The sequence below is a fragment of the Somniosus microcephalus genome, unplaced genomic scaffold (genome assembly GCF_052327205.1).
Source record: "Somniosus microcephalus isolate GS21.2 unplaced genomic scaffold, FLI_Smic_1.0 scaffold4, whole genome shotgun sequence".
In the NCBI taxonomy this organism is placed as follows: Eukaryota; Metazoa; Chordata; class Chondrichthyes; order Squaliformes; family Somniosidae; genus Somniosus; species Somniosus microcephalus.
In genome coordinates, this window is record NW_028225191.1 from 571,935 (window position 1) to 597,470 (window position 25,536).

A 25,536-nucleotide genomic window follows, 5' to 3' on the forward strand; every position below is an offset into this window, starting at 1 on the left:
TGCGTCGTTTTGTGTTTGAAATCGAGTTTGAGAATGGTTGATGAAAAGAAAGCAGTTGCCAAGAAGGGCGCCAAGAAAACCGTCAGTAAACCGGCAGCGAAGGGCGGCAAGAAGCGCAGAAAGTCGAGGAAGGAGAGTTACTCCATCTAGATCTACAAAGTGATGAAGCAGGTTCACCCCGACACCGGCATCTCCTCCAAGGCCATGGGCATTGTGAACGAGATTTTTGAGCGCATCGCGGGTGAGGTTTCCCGCCTGGCCCATTACAACAAGCGGCACACCATCAGCTCCCGGGAGATCCAGACCGCCGTGCGCCTGCTGCTGCCCGGGGAGCTGGCCAAGCACGCCGTGTCGGAAGGGACAAAGGCGGTGACCAAATACACCAGCTCCAAGTAAAACTCCACGCTGTCCTGAAAGAACAAACCCAAAACACAACGGCTCTTTTAAGAGCTACCCACAATCTCTCTGAAAGAGCTACACAAACTCATCTCTCTTTAGACACAATTTACTGTAATTATTTCCGTAACAAGTGTGTTTGAGAACGTTTGAAGTTCCAGCCGTAGATTTAGTTTTGAATTCTCAGATAAGCACTTTCACTGCCCGGATCAACCTTAGCGTCGCTGTTGTATTTCCCGTCCAGTAAAGTACAAACACGGTCCCTGATCGCTCTTTCCCTTTGATCTCAGACCCATTCACTTGCAGCGCCTTCCGACAAATTAAAAGCTTGTTTTCGAGATGAGACTGATTTCAGTCACCTCAATCTCTGCAAAAACATTTTCATTTTTTTCAATGCCAGTTGGGAGTCAATCCTTTTATTAACCCGAGACTTCCTGCAGTGTAACAACCCAGAATGGGGTTTCTTAGAGACCAGAACGCGGTCAGTTTGAACGCTCTGTCCCTCTTCTCTTCTCACAGCAGGACTCCCAGATCTGGTTTCACTCCCGCAGCAGCGCCTGCGCAAAGGATCACTCGATAATCTGAATCCTCACTTTTACAGAGATTGAGCTGGAATGTGTCCCGTTACAGAATCAATGGGGATTTAATCCCACCCGTTAAAGTTCGCTATTGAACCCGGAATTAATCCTGATTGTAACAGCCTGGAATTTGCAAGGGAGAGATGGAAGAAGACAAAAGGAATAAAAAACTGTCCGGAAATCTTTGGCTAATAGTTAATTTATTAACTTAATTCGCTGGGTTAGGAAAATATTGGCGGGCTTTTTGAAATTAAAAATCGTTGGCGGTCTGACTGTTGAGGACAGTTATTTCCACGCACTTGCCATTGGCGGAAAAACAGACTGTGATTGGTCACCGGAAAACACCAATGGAATTCACCACAGAGCGACCAATCACAAGTTTGCTGTCTGCATTCCTCCAGAAGGTAGAAGGGCGGCAGATGTGGGCGGAGTTTATCATTATTTCTTTCAACGAGTGGATTTTGGAAATGTCTGGAAGAGGAAAAACCAGCGGTAAAGCTCGGGCCAAGGCCAAATCCCGCTCATCCCGGGCCGGACTGCAGTTCCCTGTGGGCCGTGTTCACAGGCTCCTGCGAAAGGGCAACTACGCTGAACGTGTGGGTGCCGGAGCTCTGGTCTACATGGCTGCTGTGCTCGAGTATCTGACCGCTGAAATCCTGGAGCTGGCCGGCAACGCGGCCCGCGACAACAAGACCACCCGCATCATCCCCAGACACCTGCAGCTGGCCATCCGCAACGACAAGGAGCTCAACAAGCTGCTGGGAAAGGTGACCATTGCTCAGGGCGGGGTACTGCCTAATATCCAGGCGGTGCTGCTTCCCAAGAAAACCAGCACTGCCAGCTCCAAGAGCAAGTAAAGTGGACAAGATTCAATCTAATAACCCAAAGGCTCTTTTCAGAGCCACCCACTGTATCTGTGAAAGGGCTGCTTACTATTTAGCCATTTTCGGTAAACTGTCTGTCCAGCATGTAGAAATCCAGATCCAGAAACACTGCAGCGGGCTTGCTGTGAGCGAATATTCAGATCAGTGATTCAATATAGATGAGGACTGGCTTCAGAGAAAAACAAAACACACGGAACCCTAACGTGAGCGCAGCACTCAATGAACACGTTGTTAGGAGAGCCGAATATGAACGGATGTTAAGAACCGAGTATAAAGTGAGTGAGCGGCTACCATTCCTTATTGGGACAATAATTCCATAGGGAGAACGATATACACCCTGACCCATACAAACATTCCCTTTTTATTTGGGAGACAGGATCTAACCAGAATTGCAGCTCTGGTTAATTTTTAAATACTTCAAATAGTAACTGAAGCTCCCACCTGTCCCTGCATTAAGAGCTGGTTTTAAAGGTGAGTATCAGACTTCAGGCACCTCGTTCTCTCTCTCGGATCGATCCCGGTATGTGGAGTTGGATCAATTCTCTCTCTCCCGCACAGTCGCAGTGACGCTCCCTTGCTCTCACTCCGGCGCAGGCGCAGTGCCGCTCCTTGCCCTCTCACGCAGGCGCAGTGCCGCTCCTTGCCCACTCACGCAGGCGCAGTGCCGCTCCTTGCCCTCTCACGCAGGCGCAGTGCCGCTCCTTGCCCACTCACGCAGGCGCAGTGCCGCTCCTTGCCCTCACGCAGGCGCAGTGCCGCTCCTTGCCCTCCCACGCAGGCGCAGTGCCGCTCCTTGCCCTCCCACGCAGGCGCAGTGCCGCTCCCTTGCCTCTTTCTCCCGCGCAGGCGCAGTGCCGCTCCCTTGCCCGCAGGCGCAGTGCCGCTACCTTTCTCGCTCCCTCCGGCGCAGGCGCAGTGCCGCTCCCGTTCTCTCTCCCTCCGGCGCAGGCGCAGTGCCGCTCCCGTTCTCTCTCTCGCTCGCTCGCTCTCTCTCCCTCTCTCTCTCTCTCTCTCTCTCTCTCTCCCTCCCGCGCATGCGCAGTGCCGCTCCCTTTCTCTCTCTCTCTCCCGAGCAGGCGCAGTGCCGCTCCCCTGCTGATCCTGGGTTTGCTGTGTGCTGGGCCGGGCGGCGCCGGCCGTTCAGAAACAGGCTGGTTGCCCGGATTACCGGGCCCGCTCTGTGACTGAGGGAACTCGGCCCGACAGCGGCTGCTCAGCCCCGAGTTTAGATCACAGCGAGGGAGGCTCACAGGGTCACCGCTCCGGTTAGTAACTCCGCACAGAAAATGGCGCATTTCCGTCCAGAGCAGTGAGAATGGGGGAGTCTCAGGAAGCCGGAAATTCACAGTGAGTAAAATCTCCAAACCAAACACACAGCCCCGCAACTGGGGATCTGAGGAAAATCTCCAAACTAAACACACAGCCCCGCAGCTGGGGATCTGAGGAAAATCCCCAAACTAAACACACAGCCCCGCAACTGGGGATCTGAGGAAAATCTCCAAACTAAACACACAGCCCGGCAACTGGGGATCTGAGCAAAATCTCCAAACTGAACACACAGCACGGCAACTGGGGATCTGAGCAAAATCTCCAAACTAAACACACAGCCCCGCAACTGGGGGTCTGAGGAAAATCTCCAAACTAAACACACAGCCCCGCAACTGGGGATCTGAGGAAAATCTCCAAACTAAACACACAGCCCCGCAACTGGGGATCTGAGCAAAATCTCCAAACTAAACACACAGCCCGGCAACTGGGGATCTGAGCAAAATCTCCAAACTGAACACACAGCCCGGCAACTGGGGATCTGAGCAAAATCTCCAAACTAAACACACAGCCCCGCAACTGGGGGTCTGAGGAAAATCTCCAAACTAAACACACAGCCCTGCAACTGGGGATCTGAGGAAAATCTCCAAACTAAACACACAGCCCCGCAACTGGGGATCTGAGGAAAATCTCCAAACTAAACACACAGCCCCGCAACTGGGGATCTGAGCAAAATCTCCAAACTAAACACACAGCCCGGCAACTGGGGATCTGAGCAAAATCTCCAAACTGAACACACAGCCCGGCAACTGGGGATCTGAGCAAAATCTCCAAACTAAACACACAGCCCCGCAACTGGGGATCTGAGGAAAATCTCCAAACTAAACACACAGCCCCGCAACTGGGGATCTGAGGAAAATCTCCAAACTAAACACACAGCCCCGCAACTGGGGATCTGAGCAAAATCTCCAAACTAAACACACAGCCCCGCAACTGGGGATCTGAGGAAAATCTCCAAACTAAACACACAGCCCCGCAACTGGGGATCTGAGGAAAATCTCCAAACCAAACACACAGCCCGGCAACTGGGGATCTGAGCAAAATCTCCAAACTGAACACACAGCCCCGCAACTGGGGATCTGAGGAAAGGCACAAAATCAAACAAATACTCGGCCTTGAAATTGAATTATTAGTAAGCAGATTGAAAGTCTACATTACATTATTTCACGTTTTCAATATTGTTCTTATTTTCTGCTTTGCCACAATTAGATGTCCCGGTGAGAGATGGTGTGATTGAGGAAGGTGCTCAGCTCGAAGTAAACAGGGATTGTAGACTGAGGAACGACAGCAGGTGAACCAGCACAGGATTGTGAGAGCACCAACCGGAGAGAACCCTTCCGATTCAAAGAGCTTCCAGAGATCGACTGTGGAACAAGGTAAGAGAAAGTCCCATTGACTCAGATACACACTGGTCCTGGTGATGGACTGGGGAGAAAGGTCAGAGAGAGTCCCATTGACTCAGATACACTCTGGTCCTGGAGATGGACTGGGGAGAAAGGTCAGAGAGAGTCCCATTGACTCAGATACACACTGGTCCTGGAGATGGACTGGGGAGAAAGGTCAGAGAGAGTCCCATTGACTCCGATACACACTGGTCCTGGAGATGGACTGGGGAGAAAGGTCAGAGAGAGTCCCATTGACTCAGATACACACTGGTCCTGGAGATAGACTGGGGAGAAAGGTCAGAGAGAGTCCCATTGACTCAGATACACACTGGTCCTGGAGATGGACTGGGGAGAAAGGTCAGAGAGTCCCATTGACTCAGATACACACTGGTCCTGGAGATGGAATTGGGAGAAAGGTCAGAGAGAGTCCCATTGACTCAGATACACACTGGTCCTGGAGATGGACTGGGGAGAAAGGTCAGAGAGAGTCCCATTGACTCCGATACACACTGGTCCTGGAGATAGACTGGGGAGAAAGGTCAGAGAGAGTCCCATTGACTCCGATACACACTGGTCCTGGAGATAGACTGGGGAGAAAGGTCAGAGAGAGTCCCATTGACTCCGATACACACTGGTCCTGGAGATAGACTGGGGAGAAAGGTCAGAGGGAGTCCCATTGACTCAGATACACACTGGTCCTGGAGATGGACTGGGGAGAAGGTCAGCGAGAGTCCCATTGACTCAGATACACACTGGTCCTGGAGATGGACTGGGGAGAAAGGTCAGAGAGAGTCCCATTGACTCCGATACACACTGGTCCTGGAGATAGACTGGGGAGAAAGGTCAGAGAGAGTCCCATTGACTCCGATACACACTGGTCCTGGAGATAGACTGGGGAGAAAGGTCAGAGGGAGTCCCATTGACTCCGATACACACTGGTCCTGGAGATGGACCGGGAAGAAAGGTCAGAGAGAGTCCCAATGACTCAGATACACACTGGTCCTGGAGATGGACCGGGGAGAATGGTCAGAGAGAGTCCCATTGACTCAGATACACACTGGTCCTGGAGATGGACTGGGGAGAAAGGTCAGAGAGAGTCCCATTGACTCAGATACACACTGGTCCTGGAGATGGACTGGGGAGAAAGGTCAGAGAGAGTCCCATTGACTCAGATACACACTGGTCCTGGAGATGGACTGGGGAGAAAGGTCAGAGAGAGTCCCATTGACTCAGATACACACTGGTCCTGGAGATGGACTGGGGAGAATGGTCAGAGAGAGTCCCATTGACTCAGATACACACTGGTCCTGGAGATGGACTGGGGTGAAAGGTCAGAGAGAGTCCCGTTGACTCAGATACACACTGGTCCTGGAGATGGACTGGGGAGAATGGTCAGAGAGAGTCCCATTGACTCAGATACACACTGGTCCTGGAGATGGACTGGGGTGAAAGGTCAGAGAGAGTCCCGTTGACTCAGATACACACTGGTCCTGGAGATGGACCGGGGAGAAAGGTCAGAGAGAGTCCCATTGACTCAGATACACACTGGTCCTGGAGATGGACTGGGGAGAAAGATCAGAGAGAGTCCCATTGACTCAGATACACACCGGTCCTGGAGATGGACTGGGGAGAAAGGTCAGAGAGAGTCCCATTGACTCAGATACACACTGGTCCTGGAGATGGACTGGGGAGATAGGTCAGAGAGAGTCCCATTGACTCAGATACACACTGGTCCTGGAGATGGACGCTCCCGCACTCGCCCCCTGACCCTCCCGCACTCGCCCCCTGACCCTCCCGCACTCGCCCCCTGACCCTCCCGCACTCGCCCCCTGACCCTCCCGCACTCGCCCTGATGGGGCTCTTCTCAAGTACACCATGCGGTGCAATAAAACACCCCCAGAATCAAGGCCCTGCTCCTGGGGAAGGTGATCAGGCCCCAGGAACCAGTACAAGTGAATAAAGTCAGGGTCAAGGCCCTGCTCCTGGGGAAGGTGATCAGGCCCCAGGAACCAGTACAAGTGAAGCGACTCCTTCTGCCGGAGACTTATTAAACGTGAATACGCCAAGAGTTGACCAAAAATCAGGTTAGTAATATTAATCAAGGAGTCAATTTCTGCTATAAGGAGGGATGATACCTTAGCAGGTTCCTCTAATGAGGCCATATGGGTAGAACTTAAAAACAAAAAGGGGGCAAGCACTTTGCTGGGCGTGTACTATAGGCCCCCATACAGTAAGGGGGAGATAGAGGAACAGATATGTCGGCAAATCTCAGAGGTGTAGAAATAATAGGGTAGTAATTGTTGGGGATTTCAACTTCCCCAATATTAACTGGGATAGTCAGTGTGAAAGGCTTAGAGGGTGTGGAATTCTTAAAGTGCATCCAGGAGAGCTTTTTCAGCCAACATGTAGAAAGTCCTACAAGAGAGGGGCGGTACTGGACCTAATTCGAGGGAATGTAGCAGGGCACGTGGTAGAAGGGTTAGTAGGAGAGCATTTTGGTGACAGTGACCATAATTCGGTGAGATTTAAAGTAGTTATGGAAAAGGACAAAGATGGACCGGAAATAAAGGATCTAAATTGGGGGAAGGCCAATTTTTAATATGATAAGGCAGGATCTGGCCAAAGTGGACTGGGATCAACTACTTGTAGGAAAATCCACATCAGAGCAGTGGGAGTCTTTCAGAAAGAAAATAGAGAGAGTACAATGGCAACATGTTCCCGTAAAGGTCAAGGGTGGGACCAACAAGCCCAGGGAACCCTGGATGTCAAGGGACATACAAGAATGGTTTAGGAAAAAAAGGGAGGCTTTTGGCAGATACAAAGGACTAAAAACAGTGGAAGCCCTGGAGGAGTATAGAAAGTGCAGGGGGGTACTTAAAAAAGAAATTAGGAGAACGAAGAGGGGTCGTGAAAAAACACTGGCAGGCAAAATAAAGGAAAATCCCAAGGTGTGTTATTAGTATATTAAGGGCAAGAGGAAAACCAGGGAAAGAATAGAGCCCATTAGGGACCAAAGTGGCAATCTGTGTGTAGAGCCAGAAGATGTAGGTGAGGTTTTTAATTAATATTTTGCATCTGTGTTCACTATGGAGAAGGACGATGCAGGCATAGAAATCAGGCAGGGGGATTGTGATATACTTGAACGAATTAGTATTGAGAGGGAGGAGGTACTAGTGGTTTTAGCGTGCTTAAAAGTCGATAAACCCCCAGGCCCAGACGAGATGTATCCCAGCCTGCTGTGTGAGGCAAGGGAGGAGATTGCAGGGGCTCTGACACAAATTTTCAGAACCTCTCTGGCCACAGGGGAGGTGCCAGAGGACTGGAGAACAGCTAACGTAGTACCATTATTCAGGAAGGGTAGTAGGGATAAACCAGGGAATTACTGGCCAGTGAGCCTAACATCAGTGGTAGGGAAATTATTGGAAAAAATTCTGAGGGACAGAATTAGTCTCCACTTGGAGAGGCAAGGATTAATCAAGGATAGTCAGCATGGCTTTGTCAGGGGGAGATCATGTCTAACCAATTTGATTGAATTTTTCGATGGGGGTGACTAGGTGTGTGGATGAGGGTAGTCCAGTTGATGTAGTCTACATGGACTTCAGTAAGGCTTTTGACAAAGTCCCACATGGGAGACTAGTCAAGAAGGTAAGAGCCCATGGGATCCAGGGCAATTTGGCACATTGGATCCAAAATTGTCTTAGTGGCAGGAGGCAGAGGGTGATGGTCGAAGGTTGTTTTTGTGACTGGAAGCCTGTGTCCAGTGGTGTACCGCAGGGATCGGTGCTGGGTCCTTTGCTGCTTGTAGTGTACATTAATGATTTAGATATGAATGTAGGAGGTATGATCAGTAAGTTCGCTGATGACACGAAAATTGGTGGAGTGGTAAATAGCGAGGAGGGAAGCCTCAGGCTACAGGAGAATATAGACGGGTTGGTTAGATGGGCAGCACAGTGGCAAATGGAATTTAACCCTGAAAAGTGTGAGGTGATGCATTTTGGGAGGACTAACAAGGCAAGGGAATACACAATGAATGGTAGAACCCTAGGAAGGACAGAGGATCAGAGGGACCTTGGTGTGCATGTACACAGATCCCTGAAGGCAGCAGGATAGCTAGATAGGGTGGTTAAGAAGGCATTTGGGATACTTATATTCTATGCCTCGGCTAATGAAGGAAAGAGCAGGGAGGTTATGATGGAGCTGTACAAAACGCTAGTTAGGCCACAGCTGGAATACTGTGTGCAGTTCTGGTCGCCACACTATAGGAAGGATGTGATTGCTTTAGAGAGGGTGCAGAGGAGATTCACCAGGATGTTACCTGGGCTGGAGCGCTTCAGCTATGAAGAGAGACTGGACAGGCTGGGGTTGTTTTCCTTGGAGCAGAGAAGGCTGAAGGGGGACCTGATTGAGGTGTACAAAATTATGAGGGGCATAGATAGGGTAGATAGAAAGGAACTTTTCCCCTTAGTAGAGGGGTCAATAACCAGGGGGCATAGTTTCAAGGTAGGGGCAGGAGGTTTAGAGGGGATTTGAGGAAAAGCTTTTTCACCCAGAGGGTGGTTGGAATCTGGAACTCACTGCCTGAAAGGGTGGTAGAGGCAGGAACCCTCACAACATTCAAGAAGCATTTGGATGAGCACTTGAAACGCCATAGCATACAAGGCTACGGACCAAGTGCTGGAAAATGGGATTAGAATAGACAGGGCTTGATGGCCGGCACGGACACGATGGGCCGAAGGGCCCCTTTCTGTGCTGTATAAATCTGTGACTCTATGGTAGCACTCTTGCCTCTGAGGCATAAGGTTGTGGGTTCAAGTCCCACTCCAGAGACTTGAGCACAAAAATCCAGGCTGACACTCCAGTGCAGTACTGAGGCACTGTCAGAGGTGGCGTCTTTCGGATGAGACATTAAACTGAGGCCCTGTCTGCTCTCTCAGGTGGATGTAAAAGATCCCATGACACTATTTTGAGAAAGAAAGACTTGCATTTATATAGTGCTTTCATGACCAGCAGACATCTTGAAGTGCTTTACAGCCAATGAAGTACTTTTGAGGTGTAGTCACTGTTGTAATGTGGGAAAGAGCAGGGGAAATATCCCCGGTGTCCTAGCCAATGCTCATCCCTCAATCAATGTAACAAAAGGATAATAGCAAAATACTGCGGATGCTGGAAATCTGAAATAACAACAGGAAATGCTGGAACCACTCAACGGGCCAGGCAACATCCGTAGAGAGAGAAACAGAGTTAACAAAAAGATAGATTATCTGGTCAATATCACATTGCAGTTTGTGGGAGCTTGCTGTGTGCTAATTGACTTCTGTGTTTCCTACAACAGTGACTACACTTCAAACAGTACTTCATTGACTGTAAAGCGCTTTGGGATGTCCAGTGGTGGTGAAGGCGCTATAGAAATGCAAGTGTTTCTTTCTTCATTGGTCTCACCGGTGACCTCTTCTGGCTGATGGTTGATTGACAGACAATAGTCCGCGCATGCGCAGAGGGAGCGGCGGTTTGGACCGAGTCCGGCGCAGCGACCCCTCCCGGTCACCAAGGGCAACAACTGCTCATGCCCAGAGGAGACCAACCCCCCTCCCCCACTCGGAGCTGTGCCTGCACGGTCGGATCCTGCCGGACGGAGTCGGCGCGGGCCATTCCGGGGAAAGGCCTTGGTGTTGGTTCCAGAGTCGCGATCGGTGATGCAAAGTGAGTTTTCTCCACTCCGATTGGGTGGAGAATCGCGTGTGGTGGGGGGGCGGAGGGGTGGATCGGGAGAGAACAAGGAGAAATAGAAAAACCTGAGAGTCCACGAGGCCCTGGATCGAGCAGCGTCAGTTGGACAGAGCACGTGATCTCCTCGGGGACACGTGACCCAGCCCAGGGCCTGATTGACGGGAGCTTCGGACCAACAGGGAGCGAGCGGGCGGGGCTGGAGGAGCTAGCCGGCGGCGGGTCCTCCAACCAATCGGGGAGCCCGAGGGGTGGGACTAGCGCCGGCTGATTGTCTGATCCGCAGGGCAGCAAGTTTCTCCAGTCCCTTGTGTGATGAAATATATGTCTTCATCAGCCCCTGTGTTTTACCTGCATTGTATTGTGTGTACCGCCCCCTTTTCCCCTATTGTGTGTATTGGCTCCGCCCCTGTCTTTTGTCATATAAAGGTCTCAAGAGCTGTATGAGTCATTCTGCCAGACGAATCCGATGTGGAATGACGTGCAATGTTCTTAGCGATTAAAAGCCTTCAGTTGAATCCTTTAACTTCTTGTCTTTGAGTTACTGATGGCACATCACCTTGTTCAGGGCCCGGGGCCAGGGGAGGCTGTGGGCCTTTATTCCCCTCATTGGACACAAGGCTCTTTGGCTCACAACACACTGGCTCAGGTTTTAATAGAGACTTTTTAAATTCATCAATAAAAGCAGATAAACCTCGTGCTTCTGTGGAACAAACTTTCTAATATTTTATAGAATCATAGAATGGTTACAGCACAGAAGGAGGCCATTCGGCCCGTCGAGCCCGTGCCGGCAACTCTGCAAGACCACTTCAGCGAGTCCCACTCCCCGCTCTTTCCCCGTAACCCTGCACATTTCTTTACTTCAGGCACTTATCCAATTCCCTTTTGAAAGCCGTGATTGAATCTGCCTCCACCACCCTTTCAGGCAGTGTATTCCAGATCCTAACCACTCGCTGAGTAAAAAAGTTTTCCCTCATGTCGTCTTTGGTTCTTCTGCCAATCACCTTAAATCTGTGTCCTCTGGTTCTCGACCCTTCCGCCAATGGGAACAGTTTCTCTCTATACTCTGTCCAGAATCCTCATGATTTTGAACACCTCTTTCAAATCTCATCTCAACCTTCTCTGCTCTAAGGAGAACCACCCCAGCTTCTCCAGTCTATCAATGTAACTGAAGTCCCTCATCCCTGGAACCATTCTTGTCAATCGTTTCTGCACCCTCTCTAAGGCCTTCACATCCTTCGTAAAGTGTAGTGCCCAGAATTGGACACAATACTCCAGTTGAGGCCGAACCAGTGTTTTATAAAGGTTCATCATAACTTCCTTGCTTTTGTACTCTATACCTCTATTCATGAAGCCCAGGTTCCCGTAGGCTTTTTTAACCACTTTCTCAACCTGCCCTGCCACCTTCAATGATTTGTGCACACATACCCCCAGGTCTCTCTGTTCATGCACACACTTTAGGATTGTACCCTTTAGTTTATATTGCCTCTCCTCATTCTTCCTATCAAAATATATCAGTTCGCACTTTTCTGCATTAAATTTCATCTCCCATGTGTCCGCCCATTCCACCAGCATGTCTATGTCCTCTTGAAGTCTATCACTATCCTCCTCACTGTTCACTATACTTCCAAGTTTTGTGTCATCTGCATATTTTGAAACTGTGCCCTGTACACCCAAGTCAAAGTCATTAATATATATCAAGAAAAGCAGTGATCCTAGTACCGACCCCTGGGGAACACCACTGTGTACCTTCCTCCAGTCTGAAAAACAACCGTCCACCACTACTCTCTGTTTCCTGTCACTTTGCCAATTTTGTATCTATGCTGCCACTGTCCCTATTATTCCATGGGCTTCAACTTTGCTGGTAAGCCTATTATGTGGCTTTTTGTCGAACGCCTTTTGGAAATCCATGTACACCACGTTAACCACATTGCCCTCATCAACCCTCTCTGTTACCTCATCAAAAAGCTCAATCAGAATCAGAGCGGCCAGGCCCCAGCACCAGGAAACCCAGGGTGCAGCGCCTCCCCCATCCAAGCCGCCGCTTCCCGGTTTCTTCAACTGGTTCCACCAAGTCCGACTCGGGAGAAAGGACAGGAGCCAGGCTCCCAGAATGGCCCGCGACCCCGGGGAGCATGCGCACTCTCAGCGGAGACATCATCGCGTTGGATAGAGCGGTTTCTGGGGCGCGGGGAATTGTGGGTGCTGCGGCCACCATTAGTCAGCGGCTGTGGGGAAGAGTTTTATTGCAGGTGATGGCAGGTAGGTCCCTGGCCGCCTGTGTAGGTCTTTTTGTTGCTTCAGTTTGAGCTGGAGTGGAGATGGAGGAGAAGCTGCTGGGTTTAACCCCCAGTACTTCTGAGCCCAGGAGGACCCAACAATTTCCAATGTGTGACAGTCAAGGGAGGTGGATTCTGGGGGAGATTAAGTTGTTACACAGACACTGTCCCTGCAATGTAAGAGTATTGTTTTAGGAACAAGTATTTCTGTAGAGGCTTTTAATCCAGTTTACATATACAGATTTGTTTTAATTCATTCTTGGGATGTGGGCGTCGCTCGCAAGACCAGAATATGTTGCCAATCCCCATCTTCCCGTTGAGGTGGTGATAGTGGGCCACCTTTTTTTATTCATTGATGGGATGTGGGCGTCGCTGGCTGGCTAGGCCTGCATTTAGTGCCCATCCCTAATTGCCCTTGAGATGGTGGTGAGCCGCCTTCTTGAACCGCTGCAGTCCATGTGGTGAAGGTACTCCCACAGTGCTGTTGTGTAAGGAGTTCCAGGATTTTCACCCAGTGATGATGTAGCAACGGCGATATATGTCCAAGTCAGGATGGTGTGTCACCGGGAGAACTTGGAGGTGGTGATGTTCCCATGCACCTTCTGCCTTTGTCCTTCTAGGTGCTGGAGGTTGCGGGTTTTGGAGGTTTTGTCAAAGTTCTGGTCGAGTTGCAGATGTATAAAGTCCATCTCCTTCGCCCCCTCCCACTCCCACCTCTCTCTCTCTCTCCTCCCATAGAGGCCAGAGGCCCAGACCAGGTGGCAGATTCCCTTCACTGAAGGACATTAGTGAACCAGTGGGATTTTATGACAATCCGGCAGCTTTCATGGTCACTTTTTTTCTAGTGCCAGCCCCACAAACAACCAGATTCATTGAGCTCAATTTCACAACCTGCCTCTTTAGTGGGTTCTCTCTCACGCTCCATTTTAAATTCATTTTACAGGGTATTAGAAGGGGAGGATTTGCAGACAGGAAACTCAAACCAAACATCACGTCAAGATCTGACAGTCACTCGATTCATCAGGAACTGAATATCATCGGCCTTTGAATATGGAAGCAAAAAGCACCGTTCACATCGGGGAGAGGCCGTTCACCTGCTCCGAGTGTGGGAAGGGATTCACTAATTCATCCCGCCTGCTGAGACACCAGCGAGTTCACACTGATGAGAGACCTTTTAACTGCTCGGACTGTGGGAAGTGCTTTAAAAGTTCCGGGGCACTGATACACCATCAACGTGTTCACACTGGGGAGAGACCGTTCAGGTGCTCACACTGCGGGACTGGGTTTAGGCAGTCATCTGACCTCACTGTACACCTGCGCACTCACACTGGGGAGAGGCCGTTCACCTGCTCCGTGTGTGGGAAGGGATTCACTCGCTCATCCCACCTGCTGACACACCAGCGAGTTCACACTGGGGAGAGGCCGTTCACCTGCTCCGTGTGTGGAAAGGGATTCGCTCGCTCATCCACCCTGCTGATACACCAGCGAGTTCACACTGATGAGAGACCTTTTAAATGCTCGGACTGTGGGAAGTGCTATAAAGTGTCCGGGGAACTGATACGCCATCAACGTGTCCACACTGGCGAGAGACCGTTCAGGTGCTCTCACTGCGGGACTGGGTTCAGGCGATCATCTGACCTCACTGTACACCTGTGCACTCACACTGGGGAGAGGCCGTTCACGTGCTCTCACTGCGGGACTGGGTTTAGGCAGTCATCTGAGCTCACTATACACCAGCGCACTCACACTGGGGAGCGGCCGTTCACCTGCTCTGTGTGTGGGAAGGGATTCACTCGCTCATCCCACCTGCTGACACACCAGCGCACTCACACTGTGGAGAGGCCGTTCACCTGCTCTGAGTGTGGGAAGGGATTCACTGAGTCATCCCACCTGCTGACACACCAGCGAGTTCACACTGGGGAGAGGCCGTTCACCTGCTCTGAGTGTGGGAAGGGATTCACTCAGTCATCCACCCTGCTGACACACCAGCGAGTTCACACTGGGGAGAGGCCATTCACCTGCCCTGAGTGTGGGAAGGGATTCACTCAGTCATCCCACCTGCTGAGACACCAGCGAGTTCACACTGGGGAGAGGCCGTTCACCTGCCCCGAGTGTGGGAAGGGATTCACTCAGTCATCCAACCTACTGACACACCAGCGAGTTCACAAGTGACTGCAGAGGTTGGATTCTGTTGTTGTTGCTGCTGTTAATCACATCCAGGACTGAACCATGTTCATTCTGACAGGTGGGGATTGTTTCTGCTGATGTTAATAAGTCCGGGAACTGGGCTGGAGTTTAATATTCTGGATAGATGTCAAATAAATCAGCTTTGTGTTAAACACATTGTTGCAGATTTTCTTCTTTCCCACCTGAGTGTTTAGCATCACGTGGCTGGAGCTCAGAAAGGACAATCTGGGGGAGGATCGTACGGTGGGAACAGAACTCCAGCCTGGACACAGTCCTTCAGGGCCACACTGAGAGGGGCAAACGGCACTTTGGTCTTTCTCGTCTCTCTTCACTGACAGCAAAGTTGCCGTGCGGGTTAATCTCGAGGCGTGTGAGAAATGTGTCCCAGCTGCTCTCTGCCATGGTTTAGAGCTCTTAGACACGGAACTGGAGGCTCCTTTACGAATGTAGCCCAGTGCTTTTTATTTAATGGCCTTATTAACCTGTGTTGCTACTTTTAGTGATTTGTGTATCTGTATCCCTGGATCCCTCTGCTCCTCCAGCCCATTTAAACTATTAGGGGGAAATTCAGTGGCGCCCCCTTTGGGTCGCTAATGTCACCGGGGCTAATTTTAGCGCCCTGAAAAAGTTAGCGCCCCTGTGCATTAAATTCAGTGGTAGCGCCCCAGGCAGGAGGCGGGGTGGTAATGGAAGCACTCCCCTCCCTCTTGAGGCGCTACCAGTGAATTTCACGGTGCTTCGTGTAACATCGCCATACCCGTCGGCACATAGCACCATGTTATAGCAGACCTCCCTCCCTGATTAAAGGGGAGGGGCCTAGCACTGCGCACACCGGGGCCCTGCTGGGCCACTGGGGAACGGGGTGTTGGATCAAGAGGAGCGCCGGGCTGAGAGATCGTGGCCGGCACCCTGAAGAATAAAGGGGAAACATAGAAACATAGAAGATAGGAGCAGGAGTCGGCCATTCGGCCCTTTGAGCCTGCTCCGCCATTCAATGAGATCATGGCTGATCATCCAAATTCAGTACCCTGTCCCTGCCTTCTCCCCATATCCCTTGATCCCTTTAGCCTTAAGAAATATATCCAACTCTTTTTGAATATATTTAATGAACTGGCCTCCACCGCCCTCTGTGGCAGAGAATTCCACAGGTTCACCACTCTCTGGGTGAAGAAATTCCTCCTGATTTCAGTCCTACATGGCTTACCCCTTATCCTTAGACTGTGACCCGTGGTTCTGGACTCCCCGGCAATCATAAAAATCCTTCCTGCATCTACTCTGTCCAGACCTGACAGAATTTTATAGGTTTCGATGAGATCCCCTCTCATTCTTCTAAACTCCAGTGAGTATAATCCCAATCGACACAATCTCTCCTCATACGTCATTCCTGCCATCCCAGGTATCAGCCTGGTGAATCTTCGCTGCACTCCTTCCATGGCAAGAACGTCCTTCCTCAGGTAAGGCGACCAAAACTACACACAATACTGAAGGTGCGGTCTCACCAAGGCCCTGTACAACTGTAGCAAGACATCTTTATTCCTGTACTCGAACCCTCTTGCTACGAAGACCAACATACCATTTGCCTTCTTAACTGCCTGCTGCACCTGCATGCTTACCTTCAGCGACTGGTGCACAAGAACACCCAGGTCTCTTTGCACTTCCCCTTCTCCCAATCTATTGCCATTCAAATAATAATCTGCCTTCCTGTTTTTGCCACCAAAGTGGATAACCTCACATTTATCCACATTATAGTGCATTTGCCATGTTTCTGCCCAATCACCCAATCTGTCCAAATCGTACTGGAGTTTCACGACATCCTCCTCACAGCTTACCCTCCCACTCAGCTTTGTGTCATCTGCAAATTTGGAGATATTACATCCAATTCCCCCATCCAGATCATTAATACATATTGTGAATAGCTGGGGTCCTAGGACCGATCCTTGTGGCACCCCACTAGTCACTGCCTGCCACTCGGAAAATGACCCGTTTATTCCAACTCTTTGCTTTCTGTCCGCCAACCAGTTCTCTATCCAGGTCAATACCTTGCCCCCAATCCCATGTGCCTCAAATTTGTACGCTAATCTCTTATGTGGGACCTTATCGAAAGCCTTCTGAAAGTCCAAATACACCACATCCACTGGTTCTCCCTTATCTATTTTACCAGTTACATCCTCAAAAAATTCCAGTAGATTAGTCAAGCACGATTTACCTTTTGTAAATCCATGTTGACTTTGTCCGATCCTGTCACTGCTTTCCAAGTGCTCTGCTATTACATCTTTTATAATAATAGATTCTAGCATTTTCCCCACTACCGATGTCAGGCTTACCGGTCTATAATTCCCCGCTTTTTCTCTACCACCTTTTTTGAATAGTGGGGTAACATTAGCTACCCTCCAACCCATGGGTACTGTTCCAGAGTCTATCGAGTTCTGGAAGATGACCAGCAATGCATCTACTATTTCTAGGTCCACTTCCTTAAGTACCCTGGGATGTAGATTATCAGGCCCTGGGGATTTATCTGCTTTCAGTCCCATCAATTTTCCTAACTCCATTTCCCTACAAATACTGATTTCTTTCAGTTCCACCCTTTCATCAGGCCCTATGTCCCCCGGCATCTCTGGGAGGTTATTTGTGTCCTCCTTTGTGAAGACAGAACCAAAGTATGAATTTAGTTGGTCTGCCATTTCTTTGTTTCCCATTATAAATTCCCCTGATTCTGACTGCAAGGGACCTACGCTTGACTTCACCAATCTTTTTCTCTTCACATGTCTATTAAAGCTTTTACAGTCAGTTTTTATGTTCCCTGATAGCTTACTCTCATATTCTATTTTCCCTTTCTTAATTAATCCCTTTGTCCTCCTTTGTTGAATCCTAAATTGCTCCCAATCCTCAGGATTATTGCTTTTTCTGGCCAATTTATATGTCGTCTCCTTGGATCTTATGCTATCCCTAATTTCCCTTGTTAGCCACGGTTGAGTCACCTTTTTTGTTTTATTTTTATGCCAAACTGGGATGAACAAATTCTGTAGCTCATCCATTTGGTCTTTGAATGTTTGCCATTGCCTATCCACCGTCAACCCTTTGAGTGCCATTCCCCAATCAATCCTACCCAACTCGCTCCTCAGACCATCGTAGTTTCCTTTATTTAAATTGAGGACCCTAGTCTCTGAGTCAACTACTTCATTCTCTATCTTAATGAAGAATTCAATCATATTATGATCGCTCAGACCCAAGGGGCCTCGTACAAAATAAAAAGTTGCCGCCCAACACCTGCCCTTTAAGTGGCGTCGCCATGGTTGCAGGAACGACCCCTGACCCTGTCAGACATATCGTCCAGCGATAGGTCAGAGGTCGCAACCCTAGGTTGCAGCCGGGGTGCTGCACATGGTGATGACGTCATTGCCGGCGGTGCAGTGCCATGGGGCGTTACCGGCTACCGCCACCGCTAACCTCCCACTGAATATCACAGGAGGCACAAAGCAACCCAATTTCACCCCCTTGTCCAAGTAGTGAGTGGCCTCCTTATTCTTCCCACCAAAACACACCACCTCACACTGATCTACAGTGAAATTCATTTGCCAATTACATGCTCATTCTGAAATTTATTAATGTCTTCTTGCATTTTGTCTTCCTCAGTATTAACTCTACCTCCCAATTTGGTGTCATCGACAAACTTTGAAATTGTTCTTCTGATTCCCGAGTCCAAATCGTTTATGAACAACAGTGATCCCAGCACCGATCCCTGTGGAACTCCACTTCCCACCTTTTGCCAGTCTGAGTAGCTGCTCCCAACCCCATCTCTCTGTTTTCTGTTTTGTGACCAGCTTGCTATATCAATAAACAGTATGTAAGACCGACAAGATGACCAAGGTCAGGCCGTGTGGAGTGAAGGGCCCGGCAGCAGAATGGATGGAAAGCTGGCTACAAAACAGAAATCAGAGGGTTGGAGTTAAGGGAAGTTTGTTGCGATCTTTCCATCCATTCTGCTGCCTGGCCCTTGACTCCACATGGCCTGACCGTGTTCATCTTGTGGACCGTACATACTGCAGACACAGCGCACCAGTGGTGGATATTGAGTCCTGTGGCAGGGGCGTCCCTGACAGGGTTACAGACCCTTCAGCCACTGGAGCAACATGGAGGCTCTTGTTCGGGGCCTGAGGCCCACCCTGGGTGTTTGTAAAGCGGATAATGTTGAGTGTTTTAATAATGGGGCTCGGGGCCTACCTGCAGTTTATTAACCTCCCGCTCCCGCCGACCAGCAGCTCCGCCCGGCGACCGCGCGGGGCTTTCTTTGTAAAGTCGGTGAGACACGTGACCCAGGCCCAGGGCCTGATTGACAGGAGCTTCTGACCAATAGGGAGCGAGCGGGGTGGGGCTGGAGGAGCAAGCCGGCAGCGGGTCCTCCAACCAATCGGGGAGCCTGAGGGGCGGGACTTGCGCCGGCTGATTGTCTGATCCGCAGGGCAGCGAGTTTCTCCAGTCCCTTGTTCAGGGCCCGGGGCCAGGGGAGGCTGTGGGCCTTTATTCCCCTCATTGGACACAAGGCTCTTTGGCTCACAACACACGGGCTCAGATTGCAATACAGACTTTTTAAATTCATCAATAAAAGCAGATAAACCTCGTGCTTCTGTGGCACAAACTTTCTAATATTTGGGAGTAAAAGTACAAGTTTTTGTCCCTCTGGGGAATTTGTTATTAGTTTCAGGAAACAACAACCACTTGTATTTATAAAGCGCCTTTAATGTAGTAAAACATCCCAAGGCTCTTCACAGGAGCGTTAGAAAACAAAATTTGACACCGAGCCACATAAAGCGATATTCGGGCAGATGACCAAAAGCTTGGTCAAAGAAGTAGGTTTTAAGGAGCATCTTAAAGAAGGAGAGAGACAGGTAGAGAGATGGAGAGGTTTAGGGAAGGAATTCCAGAGCTTAGGGCCCAGGCAGCTGAAGGCACGGCCACCAATGGTGGAGTGGTTAAAATCGGGGAGGCTCAAGAGGCCGGAATTAGAGGAGCGCAAATATCTCGGAAAGTTGTGGGGCTGGAGGAGATTCCAGAGATAGGGAGGGGCGGGGCCATGGAGGGATTTGAAAACAAGGATGAGAATTTTAAGGATGAGACACTTGAGGAAAAGCAGGGAGTGGGGGAGGGTCAAGCCCTTATGGGACAGGGTCGCTAATTCTGTTGTTCGACAGTTACTGGGACAGACTGTATCTCCCCTCTCCTCCACACAGGGATTTGTGGTAGTTAAAGGGACAGTAATTCTCCTTGTTTTGCGAGATTGTAATTAAAGGGACACTGCTCTGAGATGGCTGCGAACTTTTAGTGTCGCCAGCCTTTCTAAAACATCTTCCTTTTTTGAGGATCTGTGTGAACAGGCTGGTGACTCAGCAGGTGGGATGAACTCTGAAACCTCTTTGCACAGTCAGATCATTTAAAGGGTCTCTCATCGGTTCTGGGGCAGGAGGGATCTGGTTAACAGTGATCACAATATCATTAGGTTTAAAGTAGTTATGGAAAGGGACAAAATAAAATCAACGGTGAAAATACCCAGCTGGAAGAGAGCCAGTTTCAGTGATTTGAGAAGGGATCGAGCACAGGTGGACTGGAAACAAAGATTGTCCAGGAAAACAGTGAATGACCAATGGCAGGCCTTCAAGGCTGAGATAGTTCGGGTACAAACCAAGCATATTCCCATAAGGAGGAAAGATGGGCCATCCAAAGCTAGAGCTCCCGATGACAAAGGACATCGAGGTTAGAATAAAACAGAAAAAGGTTTACGACAAATGTCAGGTACAGAATACAGTCAAAAACCAGGCAGAATACAGAGAGTGCGGGGGAAATTGAAACAGGATATAAGAAGGGCAAAGAGAGAATATGAGAAAAGATTAGGGGGTAACATAAAAGGGAAAAAATCTTCTATAAACATATGAAAAGTAAAAGGATAGTTAAAGGAATGGTGGGACCAATTAGCGACCAAATAGGATCTCATCATAAGAACATAAGAAATAGGAGCAGGAGTCGGCCATTTGGCCCCTCGAGCCTGCTCCGCCATTCAATGAGATCATGGCTGATCTGATCTTGGGTTCAGCTCCATTTCCCTGCCCGCTCCCCATAACCCATCACTCCCTTATCGTTCAAAAATCTGTCTATCTCCACCTTAAATGTATTTAATGACCCAGCCTCCACAGCTCTCTGGGGCAGAGAATCCCACAGATTTACGACCCTCGGAGAGAAGAAATTCCTCCTCATCTCAGTTCTAAAAGGGCGACCCTTTATTCTGAAACTCTGCCCCCGCGTTCTAGATTCCCCCACGAGGGAAAACATCCTCTCTGCATCTACCTTGTCGAGCCCCCTCAGTATCTTATATGTTTCAATAACATCCCCTCTCAGTCTTCTAAATTCCAGTGAGTACAGGCCCAACCTGCTCAACCTTTCTTCATAAGTCAACCCCTTCATCTCTGGAATTAACCGAGTGAACCTTCTCTGAACTGTCTCCAATGCAAGTATATCCCTCCTTAAATAAGGAGACCAAAACTGTACGCAGTACTCCAGGTGTGGTCTCACCAATACCCTGTACAGATGTAGCAGGATTTCCCTGCTTTTATACTCCAGCCCCCTTGCAATAAATGCCAACATTTCATTTGCCTTCCTGATTACTTGCTGTACCTGCATGTTAACTTGTGTTTCATGAACAAGGACCCCCAGGTCACTCTGTACTGCAGCATTTTGTAATCTCTCTCCATTTAAATAATAATTTGCTTTTTTACTTTTGTTACAGTTTGCCAACCTGAAAATACATAGAAACATAGAAGATAGGAGCAGGAGTCGGCCATTCGGCCCCTCGAGCCTGCTCCACCATTCAATGAGATCATGGCTGATCATCCAAATTCAGTACCCTGTCCCTGCCTTCTCCCCATATCCCTTGATCCCTTTAGCCTCAAGAAATATATCCAACTCCTTCTTGAATATATTTAGTGAATTGGCCTCCACCGCCTTCTGTGGTAGAGAATTCCACAGGTTCACCACTCTCTGGGTGAAGAAATTCCTCCTCATCTCTGTCCTAAATGGCTTACCCCTTATCCTTAGACTGTGACCCCTGGTTCTGGACTCCCCGACCATCGGGAACATCCTTCCTGCATTTGACCCATTTATCCCAACTCTCTGTTTTCTGTTAGTTAGCCAATCCTCTATCCATGCAATATATTACCCTCAACCCCGTGAGCTCTTATCGTGTGCAGTAACCCTTTATGTGGCACCTTATCAAATGCCCTCTGGAAATCCAAATGCACATCCGTTGTTTCTCCTTTATCCACCCTGCTCGTTACATCCTCAAAGAACTCCAGCAAATTTGTCAACAAGATTTCCCTTTCATAAAACCATGCTGACTCTGCTTGACTGTATTATGATCATACGGAGGCAGAGGGTGTGGCTGAGGTACTGAATGAGTACTTTGCATCTGTCTCCACAAAAGAAGAGGATGAAGTTAATGTCGCAGTAGAGGAGGGGGGGAGTAGAGAAATTGGATAAAAATGGATAGAAAGGAGGTGCTAAATAGGTTGGCATCACTCAAGGTTAACGAGTCACCCGGTCCAGATGTAATGCATCCTAGGTTGCTGAGGGAAGCTAGGGTGGAAATAGCAGAAGCTCCGACCACAATCTTTCAATCTCCCTCAGATATATGGGAGTGGTGCCAGAAGACTGGAGGATTGCAAATGTTGCACCCCTGTTTAAAAAAGGGGAGAGGGATAAACCTGGTAACTACAGGCCGATCAGTCTAATGTCAGTGGTGGGTGAACGATTAGAGACCATTGTCAAGGACAAAATTATTTCTCACTTGGAGAAGCATGGGTTAATAAGGGGCAGCCAGTATGGATTTGTTAAAGGTAAATCATGTCTGACTAACCTGATTGAGTTCTTTGATGAAGTAACAGAGGGTTGATGAAGGTATTGCGGTAGATGTTATATATATGGACTTTTAAAAGACATTTGATAAAGTACCACATAAAAGACTTACTCGGAAAAGAGAAGCACATGGTATTAAAGGGCTGATGGTAATTTGGGTATATAATTGGCTGAGGGATAGGAGACAGTCAGCGGTGCTGAGGGATGTTTTTCTGACTGGAGGGAAGTATGCAGTGGGTTCCCCCAGGGGTCGGGATTAGGACCATTGCTTTTCTTGTTATATATAACTGACCTGGACTTGGGTATAGGTGTACAAGTTTGAAGTTTACAGATGATACAAAACTTGGCAACGTAGTAAATAGTGAGCATAGTAGTAGCAGACTTCAGAAGGACAGAGACAGACTGTGAAATGAGCAGACACAAGGCAGATGGAATTAAATGAGGATAAGTGTGAAGTGATGCACTTTGGGAGAAACAACAGGGAGAGGCCGTATAATCTAAATGGGACTATTTTGAGGGGGTGCAAGAGCAGAGGGACCTGGGGGTCCATATTCACAAATCTTTGAAAGTGCCGCGGCAAGTTGGTGAGGCGGTTCAGAAAGTGTGTGGGATACTTGGCTTTGTAAATAGGGCCACTGAATACAAAAACAAGGAAGTTACACTAAACCTTTACAAATCACTAGTGAGGAACATAGGACAGGAGGAGGCCATTCAGCCCCTCGAGCCTGTTCTGCCATTCAATGAGATCATGGCTGATCTGTGACTTAACTCCATACACCCGCCTTTGGCCCATATCCCTTAATACCTTTGGGTAACAAAAACCTATCAATCTCAGATTTAAAATTAACAATTGATCTAACATCAATTGCCATTTGTGGAAGGGAGTTCCAAACTTCTACCATCCTTTGTGTGTAGAAGTGTTTCCTAATTTCACTCCTGAAAGGTCTGGCTCTATTTTTAGACTCTGCCCCCTAGTCCTAGAATCCCCAACCAGCGGAAATAGTTTCTCTCTATCTACCCTATCTGTTCCCCTTAATATCCTGAAAACTTCGATCAGATCACAACTTAACCTTCTAAATTCTAGGGACTACAACCCTAATTTGTATAATTTCTCCTCGTAACTTAACCCTTGGAGTCCAGGTATCATTCTGGTAAACCTACGCTGCACTCCCTCCAAGGCCAATATATCCTTCCTAAGCTGTGATGCCCAGAACTGCTCACAGTGCTCCAGGTGTGGTCAAAACAAGGTATTCGGGAAAGATAGAGAACAAAAAAGAGAAGGGGTGGCCGTATTGATCAACTAAACTATTACAGCGCTGGAGAGGGTGATGTAGTCGAGGGAGCAAAGGCAGGTTTGAATTCAGGAACAATCGAGGAGCGATTACACTGCTGGGTGTTTACTACAGGCCACCAAATAGTGGGGAGGAGATAGAGGAGCGATTACACCGCTGGGTGTTTACTACAGGCCACCAAATAGTGGGGAGGAGATAGAGGAGCGATTACACTGCTGGGTGTTTACTACAGGCCACCAAATAGTGGGGAGGAGACAGAGGAGCGATTACACTGCTGGGTGTTTACTACAGGCCACCAAATAGTGGGGAGGAGATAGAGGAGCGATTACACTGCTGGGTGTTTACTACAGGCCACCAAATAGTGGGGAGGAGACAGAGGAGCGATTACACTGCTGGGTGTTTACTACAGGCCACCAAATAGTGGGGCGGAGATAGAGGAGCTATTACGCTGCTGGGTGTTTACTACAGGCCACCAAATAGTGGGGAGGAGATAGAGGAGCTATTACGCTGCTGGGTGTTTACTACAGGCCACCAATTAGTGGGGAGGAGATAGAGGAGCGATTACACTGCTGGGTGTTTACTACAGGCCACCAACTAGTGGGGAGGAGATAGAGGAGCGATTACACTGCTGGGTGTTTACTACAGGCCACCAAATAGTGGGGAGGAGATAGAGGAGCGATTACACTGCTGGGTGTTTACTACAGGCCACCAAATAGTGGGGAGGAGATAGAGGAACAGATTTGCAGGCAAATTACAGAAAGATGCAAGAACTACAGAGTAGTGATAATGGGGGACTTCAATTATCTGAATATAGACTGGGATAATAACAGTGTAAAGGGCAAATTGGGGAGGAATCCCTGAAATTTGTACAAGAGAACTTTCTGGATCAGTGTGTTTCCAGCCCAATGAGGAAGGAAGCAGAGCTGGATCTAGTTCTGGGGAATGAAGTGGGGCGAGTGGAGCGTGTTTCAGTGGGGTGTATTTAGGGGATCAGTGATCATAATATCATCAGGTTTAGAATAGTTATAGAAAAGGACAAAGAACAATCAAGCGTAAAAAATAACTGCAGTGAGAGGAAAAGGGATCTGGCCCAGGTGATTGGAGTCAAAAATTGGGAGGCAAAACAGAAAATGACCAATGGGAGGCCTTCAAAGAGGAGCTGGTTCGGGTACAGAGCAGACACATTCCTATGAGCGGGAAAGGAAGGGCATCCAAAGCTAGAGCTCCCTGGATGACTAAAGATAGAGGTTAAAGTGAGAGAGAAAGAGGAGGTTTATGACAAATGTAAGGTTGATAATACAGTGGGGAATCATGCTGAATATAGAAAGTACAGAGGAGATCTAAACAATGGAATAAGAAGGGCAAAGAGAGAGTATGAGAGCAGATTAGCAGCTAACATAAAAGGGAACCCAAAAGTCTTTTATAAACACTTAACTAGTAAAAGGGCAGTCAAAGGAAGGGAGGGGCTGATTGGGGACCTAAAGGGAGATTGTCTTGTGGAGGCAGAGGGCTGGGCTGAGGGACTAAATGAGAACTTTGCATCTGTCTTCACTGGAGAAGAGGATGCTGCCAATGTAGCAGTAAAG

The 25,536-nt window shown here is 48.9% G+C and overlaps 1 protein-coding gene across 4 annotated transcripts; it reads left to right on the forward strand.

Annotated features, from left to right (window-relative positions):
* Positions 1-902: 902 nt before the first annotated feature.
* LOC147084028 (uncharacterized) lies at positions 903-14,935 on the forward strand. 4 transcript variants are annotated; one of them, XR_015075930.1, is made up of 3 exons: positions 903-2,133; positions 4,394-4,560; positions 9,902-10,861. XR_015075930.1 is itself a non-coding variant. In XM_085979951.1 (3 exons), the coding sequence occupies exon 3, from the start codon at positions 13,623-13,625 to the stop codon at positions 14,742-14,744; it is 1,122 nt and encodes a 373-aa protein (XP_085836077.1). In that variant the 5' UTR covers positions 1,841-2,133; positions 4,394-4,560; positions 13,516-13,622; the 3' UTR covers positions 14,745-14,935. The 4 variants fall into 4 exon arrangements, 3 of the variants coding, with proteins under 3 accessions (XP_085836077.1, XP_085836074.1, XP_085836076.1); XM_085979951.1 differs by lacking the exon at positions 9,902-10,861 and adding an exon at positions 13,516-14,935 and having other exon boundaries at positions 1,841-2,133; XM_085979948.1 differs by lacking the exons at positions 903-2,133; positions 9,902-10,861 and adding exons at positions 2,932-3,205; positions 13,516-14,935.
* The last annotated feature ends 10,601 nt before the right edge of the window (positions 14,936-25,536 follow it).

What these genes read in the sequence shown, in the direction of transcription:
- LOC147084028 (XM_085979951.1), top strand. Translation starts at nt 13,623, where the DNA reads ATGGAAGCAAAAAGCACCGTTCACATCGGGGAGAGGCCGTTCACCTGC.